Source organism: Sorex fumeus, unplaced genomic scaffold (genome assembly GCF_029834395.1).
Source record: "Sorex fumeus unplaced genomic scaffold, SorFum_2.1 ptg000047l, whole genome shotgun sequence".
NCBI lineage: Eukaryota > Metazoa > Chordata > Mammalia > Eulipotyphla > Soricidae > Sorex > Sorex fumeus.
This window is the reverse complement of record NW_026606104.1, coordinates 44,518,101-44,536,119: the sequence shown is the minus strand read 5'-3', so window position 1 is coordinate 44,536,119 and position 18,019 is coordinate 44,518,101. Positions and strand designations below refer to the sequence as shown.

The 18,019-nt window shown below is 43.6% G+C and overlaps 1 protein-coding gene across 5 annotated transcripts in view; it reads right to left on the bottom strand.

The window, feature by feature from the left end:
- The window catches only part of PHACTR4 (phosphatase and actin regulator 4), a 104,919-nt gene that overhangs the window by 46,452 nt on the left and 40,448 nt on the right, over positions 1-18,019 (bottom strand). Inside the window, exon 1 of one of the 5 annotated variants that reach the window (XM_056123580.1) lies at positions 6,294-6,382. The exons of the other annotated variants lie outside the window; for them this stretch is intronic. Within the exon in view, the coding sequence (XP_055979555.1) occupies positions 6,294-6,339 (46 nt within the window). The 5' untranslated portion in view covers positions 6,340-6,382. Of the gene's footprint in view, positions 1-6,293; positions 6,383-18,019 lie in introns of those variants that run through there. 5 annotated transcript variants of the gene reach the window in all.

Genomic DNA, 18,019 nt, shown 5'->3' with positions numbered 1-18,019 from the left:
ACAACCAACAACAAATTTCAGAGCAAAATTAATCAAATGGAAATTTAAATGGAATGTAAGGAAGAGGAAATATGGAAAAGCAAAGAGCACAAAATGGCTTGGAAATGGTTTAGAAATAATGGTTTAGAACAAACTAGAAATGTGTTAGTCTTACGCCCAATTTAAGAAGTGCAAATTAGTTACTTTAATATAATCCTAGAAAACATCGGCGGTTTTTATTTGTTTGTTTGTTTGTTTTGGAGCCACACCCAGCGGTGATTAGGGATTACTCCTGGCTCAATTTTCAGGAATTACTCCTGATGGGCTAAGGCACCATCTGAGATGCTGGGAATAGAAGCTGGATGGGTTTTGCGCAAGGCAAGCTTGTGCCTCACCTGCTGTATTATCGCTCCAGCCCCACAAAGCAACTTTTATGTTGATCAAGAACTACAAAATACTATTTAAAAGTTTTATTTGAGGAAGCCATGGAGTGGCTCAGTGAAGCTCCTGCCTTGCAAGGGTGAGGCCCAGAGTTCCACCCCTGTCGCCACCCACACACGCCACACGCAGTCCCTGACGCTCTTCTGCCTGGGACCTGGCACTGCGACAAAGTGTGTGATCTTCAAACCACTGAAGCCAGTTGTGTGCAGGCAGCACACCTAAAGCATGCGAGTGTGAGCACTGCCACGTGGCCCCACGACACGTGCGGCCCAGAGAGCACCGTGACCAAGTGTGCTGCTGAGGATGTGGGGAGGGGAATTCTGGAGCACTGCAGGTGGTGACATAAATTGGTGCCACCATTTTGGAAAATGCTGTGACGCTTCTGTGGAATAATAGGGAAGTGGCTTGGTGATAAAGAACATACCTTGTATACACAAGGCACTGTTACCTTGTAAATGAAACTAGCATTTAATTCAGTAATCCCACTCGCAGGAATATAACCAAAAAGTTTTTTGGGGGTGGGGGTCCAACGCCCAGTGGTATCTAGGGCTTACTCCTGGCTCTGTGATTAGGAATCATTGCTGGTGGGCTCAAGGTCATTCCTGGTAGGGGAACTATATGGGGGTTGTATCAGGGATCAAAGCAAGTCTTACCTGGCATACTATCTCTCTGACCCCTGATTCAAACTTGAAAAGTCAAATCCACCCCAGTGTTTATTGCAACATTGTATACAATAGCTGAGATAAGGAAACAACAGCAGAGATCTAAAGATGTGGTCTACAGGAATAGGTGACCTCCTCCCATCTGCCCCTTTTCCAGCTGGTTGGCAGTCACTTCCACAATAGCCTCCAGTAGCATAGAATCTCATCAACAGCCATGATTGAGAGACTCAACAATAAATCTCGCGGTAACGAGCATAGAATATATGCCATAGCCATGCCTCTAGACCCCAGCCAGGCTGTTTCATCTGGGCAACCCAGAGTGGGAGTGGATGAGGTCCCCTCCCCTTCCCAACAGAGCCAGCTCTGGCAGCCGAAAACCTCCAGAACTCAACCACTGCTGTGCTCACGGCCACTCTCCACACACTTGGACAGGCCTCACCCCATGCATGAGTCAATCTACTCCTGACATCTCATATTTGACACCACCAGAATTTCAAGTGTATCACACCACATTTGATGGGGTTTAAAGTAGAAGGTAACCAATCTTAGGGGGAAATACTTTTATATGTACATACATATATATGTATATGAACACAGAGCTCAACTTTCAACAACATGTCACTAATCTCTTATAGAAGGGCTTAAAGGCCCCTGGGTGAAATACAACAATCTTCACACACTTCCTCTAAGAAACCTTTTTTGGATCATTTTTAGTGGATTACTCATAACAAGCAATACAAAATAAATTATTTCGGTTCTGCTTGGGGGTGATAATTTGGGGTTTGGTATGGAAACATCCGAAATATGGTGGTGGGAAGGCATAATGGTGGTGGGATTGGTGTTCAAATATTAAATGTAATCAAATATGGTAAACAACTTTATAAAAATACAATTAAATATGGTATATACTCATAATAGAATACTATACAGCTATAAAAAGAGAAAACATTGCCATTTGCAGCAAATTAGAAGGAACAGGACGGGATTACATAAAGGGAAATTAAGTCAGATTAAGAAAGAACAATCTATATTGGATGCTATCATCTATGCGTGCAACATAAATAAAACTGATGAATCAAACTAGTGGAGGGGCTGGAGCTATAGCACAGCGGGTGCTATAGCTTACACACAGCCAACACGGCCAACCTGGGTTCGATTCCCAGCATCCCATATGGTCCCCCGAGCACCGCCAGAAGTAATTCCTGAGTGCATGAGCCAAGAGTAACCCCTGAGCATCGCCGGGTGTGACCCAAAAAGCAAAAAAACAAACAAACAAAAAAACCAAAAAAAAAAAAAAAACTAGTGGACTCTGACAAGGTAAGGTATTGTGTATTATTTGAGAAAATAAAATTAGAAATAAAAAAATTGAAACAAGGCCAAGAGATAGTAGAGGTGGTAAGATGTTTGCTGACCTCAGTTTGATCCCTGGCACCACACATGGTCCCCTGAACACTGCCAGGGGTCACTCTTATGCACAGAGCCAGAAATAGTTTCAAATGCCAACCCTTCCCCCCTCCCCCAAATTGATAAAGCAAAGAGAAGATTAAGGAATAAATATATTCAATGATTTATCTTTTATCATATAGCTTGCCAAACACAGCACAATCGTGTGTGTGCGTGTGCATACATGTGTGTGTTGGGGCCACACCAGGCAGCTACGTGCTTGGGAGTTGCTTCTAGTCGGGCTCAGGAACTGAACCCAAAGGTCCAATATGCAAAGCATTCGCTCCAGCCCCTTGAGTGATCTCTTGGCCCCAGCACCATCATTTTCAAAACTCAATGCTTATTATTATAATAATATAATACTATATTACAGGCCTACAACTCTAAATAATTGATTTTTGTTGGTCTTTAAAGTCGTCAGTGTTAAACCTTAATATCTTGGTCTTGATTTGCACAAACAAAATACATCCTGATTTATAAACAACTTATAACGGATCTGTCCACTAAAACAGCCTGTAGTAACTTTTGGATAATCTAGGTAAGGGGAAATAACCCCCCAAAGTGTAACTGAGAACATTAAAAATCTTAGTTATATGAATGATCTTCTTTTCATCGGCCTCTTACTAGGGATACTATTTGGCAGAAAAGTGGATGGATTTGCATCTCACTTTCTTTCAGAAGCAGTAACGAGTTTTTCACTTAGAAGAAATTTTCTGAATAGTATATAAATATTAGATTGGCATTCTGTCAGTTTTGTTTTTTGTGCCAGGGTACTTAGTGTTTATGCCTCACGGTCAGGGGATCATTCCTGGCAGGGCTTAGGGGGTCCGATGTAGTGCTGGGCATCAAATCCAGGTCGCCTGCAGGCAAGGCACGCACCCAACTGCTCTACAATCTCTCTCCAGCCCCTAGACAGACATTCTTCACAAATACCATCATCAAACCAGTAAGCTGTACTTGCTTACTTGTTTTTTACTTTGCAAAGACCTTTAATTCCAACTTCACAGATAAATGCTTGGCATAATTTAGGTCCTTATGATACTTATTAACAAGTCTAATCTTTGGAGTAGAAACCACTGGAGAATTTAGTGGCTCAAGAGTAAATTTGTCAAATTTAGTCAAGTGGTTGCCTCTGGAAGCAAAGCAGCAAAAGTGTCATACTAGGGGAATGTGGGCAGAGAGGGAGGGTAGGAAATACCTCTGCTTTTCATCTCTTAAATTAGATAAGGGCTCTAACGGATCTTTGTATATTTCTCTATTGCCTCGCCTACTTATAAAATATTACATTTTTTAAAAGGAGTGGCAACTGACTGAATTGATCCTGAATGGACCCAGTCCTGGTGATCCAGGTAAAGTGAGTAAACTCCTGACCTCAGTCCTAAAAGTCTGTTGCCAAAAGGCTGAAGCAACAGCACAATGGGTAGGGTGTGCTTGCCTCGCACTCAGCCAACCCGGGTTTGATTCCCAGCCTCCCACATGGTCCCCGAGCACCACCAGGAATAATTCTGAGTGCAAAGCCAGCAGTAACCTCTGGGCACTGGATGTGGCCTCCACAAAATAAAAGTAAATTAAAACGTTTTGTAGAAATTTTATTTGGCAAGTTCTCAGTACCTTTAAATTACTAGACCTTAAATTATGAAACACGTTTGGAAATGTTTCTGTGTTCTCTCACTTTCACACTTTTCTTTAAAGTCACCAATATTTTCCATGTTGGAAAAAAGCAGCCTAAGATTGAACATGTGTTTTATGTTGATATATTTTTGGTTTTTATGTTATATGGCAAAGAGGTGTAAATATTAAATATCAATGTCAAGAAATGACTATCAGACTCCCCTCCACTTTGCTCATGTCAAAGGCTCTGTGATGAACATTCCCCTAAAGCTAATTCTCACGACTCTGATCTTTGTCTTACACAAAACCTACACAGCTGGGAAATCACATAGTGTCAATGAACTTTCATTTCATAAACCTGAAGACTGAGCAACACTTAACAACTATCAGCTTGGTTTCTAGCTATATCTGAGACAGTAACACTTAAAAAGAAAATTGGGGGCAGGGGATATTTGTTTTGGGGCCACTCCCAGATGTATTCAGGCGCAGCTCAGGGGACCAGATCAGGTGCTAAGGATCTAACCAGGTCAAGTATGTATAAAGCAAGTACCCTACCCACTGTACTATACTGCGGGCCCCCCTTTTAAATTTTTTTTTTTTTTTTTGCTTTTTGGGTTACACCCGGCAATGCACAGGGGGTTACTCCTGGCTATGAGCTCAGAAATTACCCCTGGCGGTGCTCAGGGGACCATATGGGATGCTGGGAATTGAACCCAGGTCGGCCGCGTGCAAGGCAAATGCCCTACCCGCTGTGCTATTGCTCCAGCCCCCCTTTTAAATTTTTTAAAGTAAGGTCCACCTTTGAAAGTACCACTGGTCATTCCAGGTTCAGGATTTGGGATTAATCCCTAGAGGTATTATTAAAACTAGGGTTGAAAGTATGCAAGCTAGCTAGCTAGCTCACTGAAGGAACACTTTCAACATGAAGTACTGAATCAGGTATGTTTATACCAAAGTGTTGCCATATAGGAATGGAAACACTAGGGCAATGAAGAATGCTCAGTCTCATTTAGAAACTGTGTATCTGAGAGCGCTGACCTGGGTCTGATCCCAGGGACTGCCTGGTGCATTGGCAGGAGTGACTTTCCCGCATAGAAACCCGAAAAGCCCTAGCACTAAAATCCAAAATAAAATTCAACATTACATCAACGTACAGGATGGAGAGACAGTATAGTGGGTAAGGGGCTTGTCTTGCATGAGGCTGGCCTGGGTTCAAGTCCAGCCCTGCCAGGAGTGATTCCTCAGAGCCGAGCCAGGAGTAAGCCCCGAGTACTGCTGGATGTGGCCTCAAACCAAATCAAACGCCCCCCCCACCAAAAAAAATTTTTTGAAGTAAAATAAAAAAATTAAAGTCAATTTAAAATATAGTTCTAGGGAGGCCAGAGTGATAGTAGGTCAATTACGTACAAGGCAAGTATCCTACCCACTGTACTATCTCACTGGCCCCACTTTTAAATTTTTTAAAATAAGGTCCACCTATTGAAAGTACTGACTTGCGCACAGGCGACCTGGGTTTGATCCCTGAGTACAGAGCCAGGAATAAGTTCTGGCACAATTGGGTGTGGCCCAAAAACCAAAAGTTTAAAAAAAAAACAAAAACAAATTCTGGAAGCTGGAGAGACGGTACAATCGGTAAGGCACTTGCCTTGCACACAGCTGACACAGGTTCCATCCCTGGCATGGCAAATGATCCCTCAGTCGGGGTAAACCCTGAGCCCTGGACACAGCTGGGTGTGGCTCCCAAGCCAAAATAATAGTAATAAATAAATAAAATTTAAAAGTGGTTCTGTGAACAGAACCATTATGAATAAGCACCAGCAATACTAGTTTTAGTCCACACCTGTATCAACTGTCCAAGTTGAAACACCAGTACAACTCAGAATATAAACCTTCTTACAACACTTCCCTTTCTCACAAGGGCAAGAAATTAACTGATGGTCATTCCAGGCAGTATGACATTACCAAAAAATACCCTCCAAAGTTATCAAGGAAAGCAAAACGTTCAGTGACAAAGTAATACAAGCAAATGAAAAATAACACAGTGATGTTCCAAAACCATGAACATTGAGTCTTCACATTCAAACTGAACATTTGACTTCACCGGTAGCTCTGCCTCGCCTCTGTCCAGATTTTGTTTCCGTGCCTTCAGTTACTCACCGAGCGCATCTGGATTGACCGGTCTGGAGACGTCACTTTGCCCCATGATTATGCTGTACGATGTGTCTCACGACAACAAATTGTCCCGGACCACAGAAACCTTGTTTCAAAGGAAAAACGCTCATACGGAGAGGCAAGTGATCCCCTCTGTGCCACCGACCAATGCCAGAAGGGGTTTGAGGCTCGACGGTCTGCCGGGATTCTCGTTCGCCCGGGTGCTGGTCTGGGCACTCACAGCTCCGACAAAAATGTCCTCATGCCGGCTCTCTTCACACAGGAATGCCTGTCATTCCAGGGTGCGCAGTGAAGAGCCCGAGTGCAGGAAGGGGAGGAGTCTGCAGCCCCAGCCTGGCTGCTGGGTGGCTGCCTCGGCACAGCCCTGAAAGTCCACACCTACTTTTCCTGACACTGGGCTGGGCTCAGCACTCTCCCGATCCACAGTCTCAGGAGAGGGAGGCTACCCAAGAATGTGCCGAGTTAATCCCACACAAGACCCTAGTGATGCGCAGCAGGCCAGTGGGAGCAGAAGTCCACTCAAAAGCACGCGTTAGAGCTAGACAGGCCTCCGAAATGTCACACCCTTCTGAGGCCTCACTGAGCGCTCTAGAATTGTATTTCCTACCTGAAGGCGGCACGCCCCAAGCAGGAGATCTAAGCACTGGGAATGAAAGACACTGGCTGGGAACAACAATTATAACTGAATAAACATTTTCTGAAAAGGGGGGGAGGGAGCTGGGAGGCTCAAGTGGTAGACAGAGTACAAGAGTAGATCCAGAGGCAGGAAGGAGAATGAGGGGGAAGCAAGAAGGAGAATGAAGGGGGCTTGAAAGAGAGAAGCAGAAGGGGAGTGGGGATTGGAACAAACTACAATTGATACCGACCAGCCTGGCCCTTGTTCCTTCCTTCGCCTACCTATCGCCTCCCCGGGGTGGGTGAAGCGGCCGAGACCATCAAACCACAAAGAGAGAAAGCGCTGCTGACCTTTTGAAAACACGTATCTGGCATCCCTGGGTCTACAAGCCTGGAAAGTCTGAGACCTTGGGCTCTGAGCAGCACCACCAGGACAGGTTCTGGGGGCCTCCAAGTATACCTGTGCCAAGCAGTGCCATGTGTGAGTCCATAACAATTAAAAACTAAAAAATAGGGGTGTGGGGGGGAGAGATAATACAGCAGGTATGGTCTTGCACACAGTCAACCTGGGTTTGATCTCTGGCAAGCCATTTGGACCTCCAGCCACGCCAGGAATGATCCCTGAGCAGTGAGCCAGGAGTAAGCCTTGAGCATTGATGGTTGTGGCCTCAAAAACAAAACAAACAAAAAACAACTGAAAGTATAAATAAAAGGGTTGGGGATATGGCACAGATAGTAAAACCTGAGCCATCTTACCTTATGGTATTTAAGGTAAAGTGATTTAATCTATGTATATTTCTCCTTTAAATATTCAGGAAGAATTATACAAATAAGTTCAATAACCACCATATGATCTTAAAGAAATATGCTACTTCAGGGAGTGGCCCTGCATGCTGGGTGTGACAAAAGGGAAATAGCAGCTAACTACAGAAGGTCCTGCCTCCTGATCATCATCCTCCTTCTTTGTGTGATGTAACTCATGTATACATGGTTAGATGAATACTTGGACACAGCGGGATGAACTTTTATTCATACACATACCCGTGTATACTAACACTAAAATTTCCAAGTGTAACAGAACCACACATAACGCAAATTTCCCACACTGGTCAGCCACATACTCCGGATTAGTTCACTAACATCTGAAGGTAGAAAAAGAAACTAACAATTGTATTCTGTTGTTGTTGTTGTTATCTGTTTTGTTTTTGGGCCACATTAGTTGTGCTCAAGGCTTACTCTTGGCTCAGTGTTCAGGGTTCATTCCTGGCAGGGTTCAGGGATCATATGTGGTGATAGCAATTAAATCTGGATCGGTCACATGCAAGGTAAGTGCCTTAGCCATTATCTCTCTCTGGCCACAATTCTCAGTTTTATATTCCTTATTTCACATCACCACAATCAACCATGTGCTGCAAAAAATACATTAATATCTATTATTAATAAAAAAAAAACCCAAGGCTAGTGAAATCAAATCATGTGTCTGGTCAAGTTTGTAAATGCAAAAACTCTAATATCCCTTCAACAAACGACAACTACCAAATAAATGAAGCTTTAGTTTATTTTGGTTTTTGAGTCACATCCAGTCGTGCTCAAGAGGTCACAATAGCAGGGCTTGGGAACTATGAGGTGCTGGGGTTAGAACCCAGAGCAGCCACAAGCAAAGTAAATGCCCTATCCATTATAGTATTGCTCTGGCCCTTGACACACTTTAGCTTAAATCTTGTTCTCCAGATGGAGATTTCAGAAAGATGTCTGGTATCTAGAACTAGGTGTCTTTCCTTCCATCCCCATTATCTGATTTTGACAGAGGAATAAAATAGTTAAGTTAAAAAAAAAAGAAAAAAAAAACACATGTTAGCATCTGTTAAAAAAAGTGCTGGAAAAACAAAAACAAAAACAAAAACACCACCTGGGGCTGGAGTGATAGCACAGAGGGTAGGATGTTTGCCTTGCACACGGCCAACCCGGGTTCGATTCCCAGCAGCACTGCCAGGAGTAAAACCTGAGTGCATGAATGAACCAGGAGTAACCCCTGTGCATCGCCGGGTATGACCCCCCCCCCCCAAAAAAAATTTAAAAAAAGTGTTGGGCTGGAGAGAGAGTACAGCAGGTAGAGTGCTTGTCTTGTACGTGGCCAACTGGGGTTTGATCCCCAGCATCCCATATGGTCTCCTAAGTACCGCCAGGAGTAATTCCTGAACACAGAGCCCTGAGCAATGTCAGGTATAGCTCTCACCCCCTTCAAAAAAAAAAAAAAAGCACAGGCTGGAGAGAAAGCAGCCTGAGTTTGAACCTCTGCACCCATATCACCCCTGAGCACTGCCAAGAGTGATCCTTGAGTACAGAGTCAGCAGCAAACCTGGGGCAGAATCAGGTATACTCCAAAAAACAAACACACAAGCAAACAATTATGCAGACATTCAGACAATATTTAGTTGTCAATACTGGTAGTCTGCTACCCGTGGCACATTCGATATGCCAAAACCAGTAACCAGTAACGACTACAGGTCTCATTCCCCTGACCCTGAAAGAGCCTCCAATCGTTGGGAAAAGATGAGTAAGAAGAGGCTGCTAAAATCTCAGGGCTGGGAGGAATAGAGATGTTTCTGGTGCCCACTCGGAAAAACAACATAATAGCAACCACTAAACAGTAAAAAAGTAAAGGATGGGCCAGAGCAATAGCACAGCAGGGGAGGGCGCTCACCTTGAACATGGCTGACCTGAGTTCAATCCCTGGCATTCCACCGGATCTCAAGAGCACTGCCAGAGATAATTTTTCTTAATTAAATAAAAATTGAATTGAATCACCATGAGACACACAGTTACAACGTTGTTCATGTTGAGACTCAGTCGTACAATGTTCCAATACCCATCCCTTCACAAGTGTTATTTCCCGCCATGGATGTCCTTAGTTTCCCTCCCTCCCCACAGCCTGCCTCTATGGCAGGCACAGGGATGATTCTCCAGTGCAGAGCCAGGAGCTGCCTTAAGAATTGCCAGATCTGGGGTGAGGGGAGGGAAGAATTAAAGGAAGCAAAAAAAAATATACTGGAAGAATGTCAAATTTAATTATGTCCAGTTATCTTCACATCTTGGCCTAGAAGTGGACTACATGTAGTAGCAGTTTCCACCACTGAAGGATTGAGGCCAAAGGTAGCAAATACCCTGCCTGGAAGCCAGTAGGTGCTCAACATACTGTGATAAGCTCAAAGGGCGGGAATACATGCTGTGTGCTGTGTTAAGCCTGGTACAATACACTGAGCACTGCGAGTGTGCCCCCCAAACCAAACCAAACCAAACTTAAAAAAGATGAGCTTTGGAAGGAAGGTCAAAATCTTGTAGTCTATTGTACCCCTGGGCTGGAGCGGACAGCACAGCAGGTAGGGCATTTGCCTTGCACGTGGCTGACCCGGCCAACCCAGGTTCGATTCCTCTGCCCCTCTTGGAGAACCCGGCAAGCTACCAAGAGTATCTCGCCCGCGTGGCAAAGCCTGGCAAGCTAGCCGTGACATATTTGATATGCTAAACACAGTAGCAACAAGTGTCACAACGGAGATGTTACTGGGCCCACTCGAACAAACGGATAAACTATGGAGGACAGTGCTATAGTGCTACAGTGCATTGTGCTGCTATCCCACAGGCATTCAGATCCAGGTCTCATGCAGACAAGGCTGAAATTTTAATTCCAGCTCTATTCACGAGGCAAATTTATTATTATTATTATTATTATTTTGGTTTTTGGGCTATATCTGGCAATGCTCAGGGGTTACTTCTGGCTCTGCATTCAGGAATCACTCCTGACAGTGCTCAGGAGACCATCTGGGATGCTAGGAATTGAACACAGGCTGTGTGCAAGGCAATCCTCCCTGCTGTACTATCACTCTGGCTCCAAGGAAAATTACTTAAAAAAAAAACAACTCTTGAAAACTTGGTTCTCTAATTTGTAAACTGGGCATAACAATACTTACCAGAACAATTTTAAGGATTAAAGAAGAATAGAAATGAAACACTCTGCAGTATACTTAGGCACATAGAAAGTTCTCAATGAATGCAAGCAATAATTATCATGGCAGTTATTGTGACAAAACAAGAAAGGAGAGGGCAGGTCAGGAACAGTTTGACAATGGTATAAGCAAAAACAAAACAAACAAACGAAAAAATCTCTTTACAAAGAGGTTAGTCAGAAACGGAAGGGGATGACATTTCTGTACCACAGATCCAGAGAGCAAACTGGAAGAGGCAGGCCAAGAAGGAAGTCTGAATACAATCAAAGTTGGTATATAGAAACATGAAGATAGAGCCAGAGAGGCAGGCAGGCAGGCAGGCAGGCAGGCAGACACACACACACACACACACACACACACACACACCAGGGTCCTTAAATCTACCAAATTTATCATCTAGATAACATGGTTACAGTTGTCTAGCTTTTATGGGTTTGAGGTACAGAGTTCTGCACCAAAGTGCTTCATCTGCTAAATTTAAACACCAACCTTGGCCTGCTCTACTTATTCTGAAGTATTGTAAAGGCAGCAATAAAACCTAAAGATAATAATTCAGTGACAGAATTCTTGGTGATCATCATGTGGCTCAGTCTCCTGCTAAGTGGGTGGAAAGGGAAGGTCAAAGATGCCTAATGTCATCGTCAGAGCCATGGACGAAATCTGTGGTTCAGCGGAGCACATGCACACACAAACGTAGCCCTGGGTTTGATAACCCAGCACCATAATAAAAAGAAATAAATCCAGGTTTCCTAATTCAAACTCTAAGCCTTACTTCAGCTCGTAAGCAAACCATTAAGAAATATTTACTTCCTACTGCTATATTTAAGTTCCCAAGGAAATCCACACACTGCAACAACAAATCCCTAAAAAATGCTAATTTCCCACCCACGCTCCCTGACCAGCAGGCTTCAGTCTCATTCAGTTTGGGTCACTCCAGGAGGAGTTCACCTGGGTTGGTGCTCAGGGGTCACTTCCCTATTGCTGCTCAGGAGACCATGTAATTTTGGGCATTGAACCCAGACCTATCACGTGCAAAGTCAGAGTGTCAGTCCTTTTGAGGCATCTCCCTGGTCCTCGTTTTCATTCTCATAATCAATAGTTACTTTGTGCCAACTGATAAGCAAACACAGACCTTGCAGGCTTTAAAATTTTTAACATCAGTGAGCATTCTCTATTGTGTATTTTCTCTCATTCTCCTTGTAGTTTTTTTTTTTTCTTTTGGTTTTTGGGCCATACCTAGCTATGCCCTGGCAAGACTCCTGGGCATGTTCAGGGGATTATATTGGGTGCTGGTGATAGAACTGGGGTTGGACACACGCACAGCCAACGTTCTACGTGCTATACTATCACTCTAGTCTTCCTTACAGCTTTTTTTTTTTTTTTTTGCTTTTTGGATCACACCCAGCGATGCTCAGTGGTTATTCCTGGCTCTGCACTCAGGAATTACTCCTGGTGGTGCTTGGGGGACCATATGGGATGACAGAGAATGAACCCAGGTCGGCCGCATGCAAGGCAAACGCCCTACCCGCTGTACTATCGCTTCAGCCCCTCTCCTTACAGCTTTTATTTATTTATTTATTTATTATTTATTTTAGTGAAACACCATGAGGTACAGATACAGACTTACAAATTTTTGTGCTTGGGTTTCAGTTATACAATGATCAAGCCCCCATCCCTACACCAGTGCCCATTTTCCACCACCACAGGTCCCAGTATCCCTCCCACCCCCCATCCTCCCCATCCCACCCTGCCTCTGTGGCAGGGCATTCCCTTTCGTTCTCTCTCTCTCCTTTTGGGTGTTGTGGTTTGCAAGAGAGGCACTGAGTGGCAATCATGTTTGGTCTATAGTCTACTTTCAGCATGCTTCTCCCATTCTGGGAGGATCCTCCCAACACCCTTTATTTGGTGCTCCTTTCTCTATCTGAGCTCCCTTTTCCCCTAGCACGTGTGGCTGGCCTCCAAGCCATGGAGTAAAATTCCTGGTACTAATCTCGGCCATTCTTGGGTGTTAGTCTCCTATTTTGTTGCTTTATGTTCCCCAGATGGATGCAATCTTTCTGTGTCTATCCCGCTCTTTCTGACTCATTTAGCTTAACATGATACTCTTTCCATGTAGTATCACTTGTATGTAAATTTCATGACTTCATCTTTTCTAACAGCTACATAGTACTCCATTGTGTAAATGTACCAAAGTTTCTTTAACCAGTCATCTGTTCTCAGGCACTCAGGTTTTTTCCAGATTCTGAGTATTGTAAAGAGCGCTGCAATGAACAAACAAGTGCAGATGTCACTTCGACTACACATTTTTGCCTCTCTGGGATATATTCCCAGGAGTGGTATTGCTGGGTCAAATGGAAGCTCAATTTCTAATTTTTTGAGAATCGTCCATACTCTTTTCCAAAAGAGTTGGACCAGTCGGCATTCCCACCAGCAGTGAAGGAGGGTCCCTTTCTCGCCACATCTGCGCCAGCACCGGTTGCATTTGTTCTTGTGGATGTGGGTCAGTCTCTGTGGTGTGACATGATATCTCATTGTTGTTTTGATCTGCATCTCCCTGATGATTATAGTGATGTAGAGCATTTTCTCGTGTGCCTTTTAGCCATTCGGATTTCTTCTTTGAGAAAGTTTCTGTTCATTTAATCGCCCCATTTTTTGATGGGGTTGGGTGTTTTCTTCTTGTGGAGTTCAACTAGTACCTTGTATATCCTTGATATCAACCCCTTGTCGGATGTGTATTCGGTAAATATCCTTTCCCATTCTGCAGACTGCCTTTGTATTTTGTCACTGTTTCTTTTGAGGTGCAGAAGCTTCTTAGTTTAAGATAGTCCCATTTGTCTATCTCTGTTTTCACTTGCTTGGCCAGTGGCGTGACATCTTTGAAGATACCATTAGCCTCAATATCATGGAGGGTTTTGCCAACTTTGTCTTCAATGAACTTTATGGATTCCGGTCTGATGTTGAGGACTTTAATCCATTTTGATCTTACTTTTGTACATGGCGTTAGGCAGAGATCTGAGCCCACTTTTTTGCATGTAGCCGTCCAGTTTTGCCAGCACAATTTCCTTACAGCTTTTAAAATAAAACTATTTTACCTGATAAAAATAAATTAAATTTGGGCTGGAGTGATAGTACAGTGGGTAGGGCATTTGCTTTACATGTGGCTGACCTGGGTCTGATCCCGGCACCCCATATGGTCCCCCAAGTACCACCCAGAGTGGTTCCTGGGTGCAGAGTCAGGAATAACCCCTGAGCATGGCCACTGAGGCTCAAAAACTAAAATACAAAATAAAATAGAATAATCAGGAGTTGGAGAGTATATAAAGGTCAAGGTGTATATCTTGTGTTTGGCTGGCCCTGTTTCAATCCCTCCACCAATGGTCTCCGAGCACTGCGAGGTGTGGGCGTGAAGGTCCGAGTAATTCTATAGGGGCTCAGGTCATTCTGCCAGGGGTCCCAAGTAATTTTGGCACCACAGGACCAGAGCAACAACACATTCTGGAGCTCTTGCATTGAACTGCCAGGCTAGCTGGTGGGGTCCTTGGCCCTCTTGAGTACTGCTTGATAGGGTCCTGCACAAGGAATCCCCCCTAATTTTAGAATCAAAGCCTTTAATTTTTTGTTTGTGTGTTTGTTTTGGGGCCACATCTGGCAGTGCTCAGGACTTACTCCATCTCTAAAGATATACTCTTTTTTTCTACTAGTACCTTTATAGGTTACTGCTTCAAGGATGGGAAGAAACAGATGAAAATTTGTGAATTTATGACTGAGGGTATCATGTCCTAGCATGGCACAGCACTGCCATTCTTGCCACTGGCCCTCCCACAAACAGTGAAAGGCCCAAAACAAGCCAGTTTAATTGGAAAAGGAATCTAAGCCTGAATTCAGATGGAGAGAGCACTTGTAGTATCCCAACAGAGCCTTTTATTTTATCAAATAAATGTTTCTAAACATTCCAAGTAGTCTATAAAAACGCTGCATTTTCAAACTTTTTCCTCCTTCCCCCACCCCCAGTCTCTCCCCTCCACTTTCAAACTTTTAGAAAAATTCACAATTCTGAAATCTTTTATTTTGGAATCATACACGAACATGAGAACATGTTCGTGTATGATTATGTTCAAATAAGTACTTAAGATCAATCATGAGTATAATGCTGAATAAATAAAAAGAATATAGTGCTTTCATTTTAATGTACTTTAACGCTGAAGTACCAATATAAACTGGATTATCTAGGAGAGTAAGCCCTTAGCTATTTTTAATTACATCTTGACCACAGCTTAATACAATATACTATTTTCATATGGCTGAGACAGTTAAAAGCTTTATTGACTGGAATCATTGATGGTGGAGAATGGGCACTGCTGGAGGGATGGGTACTCGATCACTGTATAACTGAAAGCCAAGCACGAAAGTTTGTAAGTCTACAACTGTACCTCATGGTGTTTCACTAATAATAATAATAATAATAATAAAAGCTTTTTTGAGGAGAGGAAAAATGACACTTCCCCTAGAGAGGCTGACCCACAGAAATTAACAGGTGACAAGAACACCTATTCAAGCGAAAGATTAATTTTTGACTTCTTCCTATTCTTTTTGGCTATTTTTGGTCCATACAAGCCATGCTGGAGTTGCAGGGCAACACCCCATTAAATGGTGAGGGCCAGGGTAGTCAGGCCCCATGGTTCTGGGGGGCAGGGGACATGATGATGCTGGAGGCAGAACTTGGCCCATCCCCAGCCCGCAGTTCCCCAGTCTTTACCCTGTGATCTAATGAGAATCATCAGGCTGCCTCAAGCTATCAGATAACATCCTACAATAAAGAGCCTGTGCTGCAAACTTTCTGTGGAAACTAGAAAACTCCAGTAATCATTTGTAGATCCTTATTTTACTTCATTCTATTTCCTGGTTTTGAGGCCAGGGCAGTCACAAGTGGTCAGGAGACCTTGTAAAGTCAGGGATCAAACCCACCCTCCTGCATGCAAACTATCTTCTGGGCTTTCATTTGTAAATTCCTCATCATCTCATCTACTGGTACAGATTACTTCCTTGATCTACTAGAAAGCCCTTCGCAACTCTATCGGGGGAACTTCTACTCTATTATGATTATGATTATGATTATTATTATTGTTATTTTGCTTTTTGGGTCACACTGGCACTGCTCAGGTATTACACCTGGCTCTGCATTCAGGAACCACTCCTGGCAGTACTCAGGGGACATATGGGATATCAGGTATTGAACCCCTGTTGGCCACACACCAGGCAAATGCCCTACCCACTGTACTATTGCCCTGGCCCTCCTACACATTCTTTAAGAACTGGCTCAAATACTGTTTCCACTATAATGTGTCTTCCCTTAAGTTGCTCCGGCAGAATTCCAACCGAGATTTACTGATCTTGGCCAGGAATACTCTGGGATTAATAAATTGTCACCCTTCAGGAGGTTCAAGTAAACAGGATCTACAGAAGAGGGTGATGAGGATTAGGATGGCTAATTAGGATGGCTAGCTCTTTCTGAGAGATCAAAATAAATAGCCTGGAAGCAATGACATATAAAATCTGAGACAGGACTAGAGGGAGAGCAAAATGCGCTGAGTGTACATGCTTGAAGAACTTTTATTATTATTATTATTATTGGGAAATTATAATCCTCACTCATTACACAACTATGTCCTAGCTTCTAATGCATCAAGTATTCTAGGTATTGGAAACAGCAATGAACGCCAGGGAAAACCTTTTCAGTATGCTAGATAGTGGGAAGTAGTACAGAGAAAAATTGATTCAGGAAAGGGAAGTAAAGAGAGCTGAGAGGAAGCTAAAGGAGTAATTACAGAAGGACCTCACTGAGATGATGACATAAAAACACTGGGACGAAACAGCACATTCTTCCAGACACTACAGGATATATATGCAATCTTTCTAATCCTATCATTCCTACCATTCTCAGAGAAGCAAAATTAAAAAAAGCATTTCCAAATATACTAAAAACTCATATTCGTTCCACCAAAGTAATGATCATCAAATGTGCTCAGAATTCTAAAATACTGAAAGATAAGCTATACAGTATTACGGTCACTAGCTATACAGGATGAGTTAGATTTCCCGGTCATGGTCCTCCCATTGTTCATCGATTTGCTCGAGCGGGCCCAGTAACGTCTCCTTCGTGAGACTTGTTACTGTGTTTGGCAGACTGAATACGTCACGGGTAGCTTGCCAGGCTCTCTCGGTAGCTTGCTGGGCTCTCCGAGAGGGGTGGAGGAATTTGGGTCGGCCATATTGGCTGCGTGCAAGGCAAACGCCCTACCGCTGTGCTATTGCTCCAGCCCGCGGGTTAGATTTAATATTAAATATATTCTGCAGGACTGGAAAGGGAGCTATCACTCCAGCCCTTCAGGGGTTACTCTTGGCTCTCCATATATAGGATGCTGAGGATCAAACCCAAGTAGGGTGCTGTTAAACCTGGGTTTGATCCTCAGCATCCTATATATGGAGAGCCAAGAGTAACCCCTGAAGGGCTGGAGCGATAGCACAGCAGGTAGGCTAACCCAGGTTTGATTCCCAGCATCTCATATGGTCCTCCGAGCACTGCCAGGATTAATTCCTGAGTGCAGAGCCAGGAGTAACCCCCGTGCATCACTAGGTGTGACCCCCCCCCAAAAGTAACCTCTGAGCACCACTGGGTGTGGTCCCCCCCAAAACTTATAAAAATACTTCAAAATAAATAAATATACTTTGCGACTTGGTCTTTTACTGCTGTACCAGCCACATTTTAGGTGCTCGACCACATGTGGCTCCATACAAGGCAGTACAGAGAAGATTTCCATTCTCACAAAAAGTTCTACTGGAATTGCTAAATTTAAAGGGCAATACTTTTTTTGGGGGGTGGGAAGGGCTGCCCACCTGGTGATGCTCAGAGGTTACTCCTGTCACTGTATTTAGGAATTACTCCTGGTGATGCTCAAGGAACCACATGGGGTGCCAGGGATGGAACCCAGGTTGGCCACAAACAAGGTGAATGCCTTCCCTGCTGTACTTTCTCTCCAGTTCTTATTTTACTTTAAATGAATTAAACACTGAATTTTAAAAACCTCTATCACT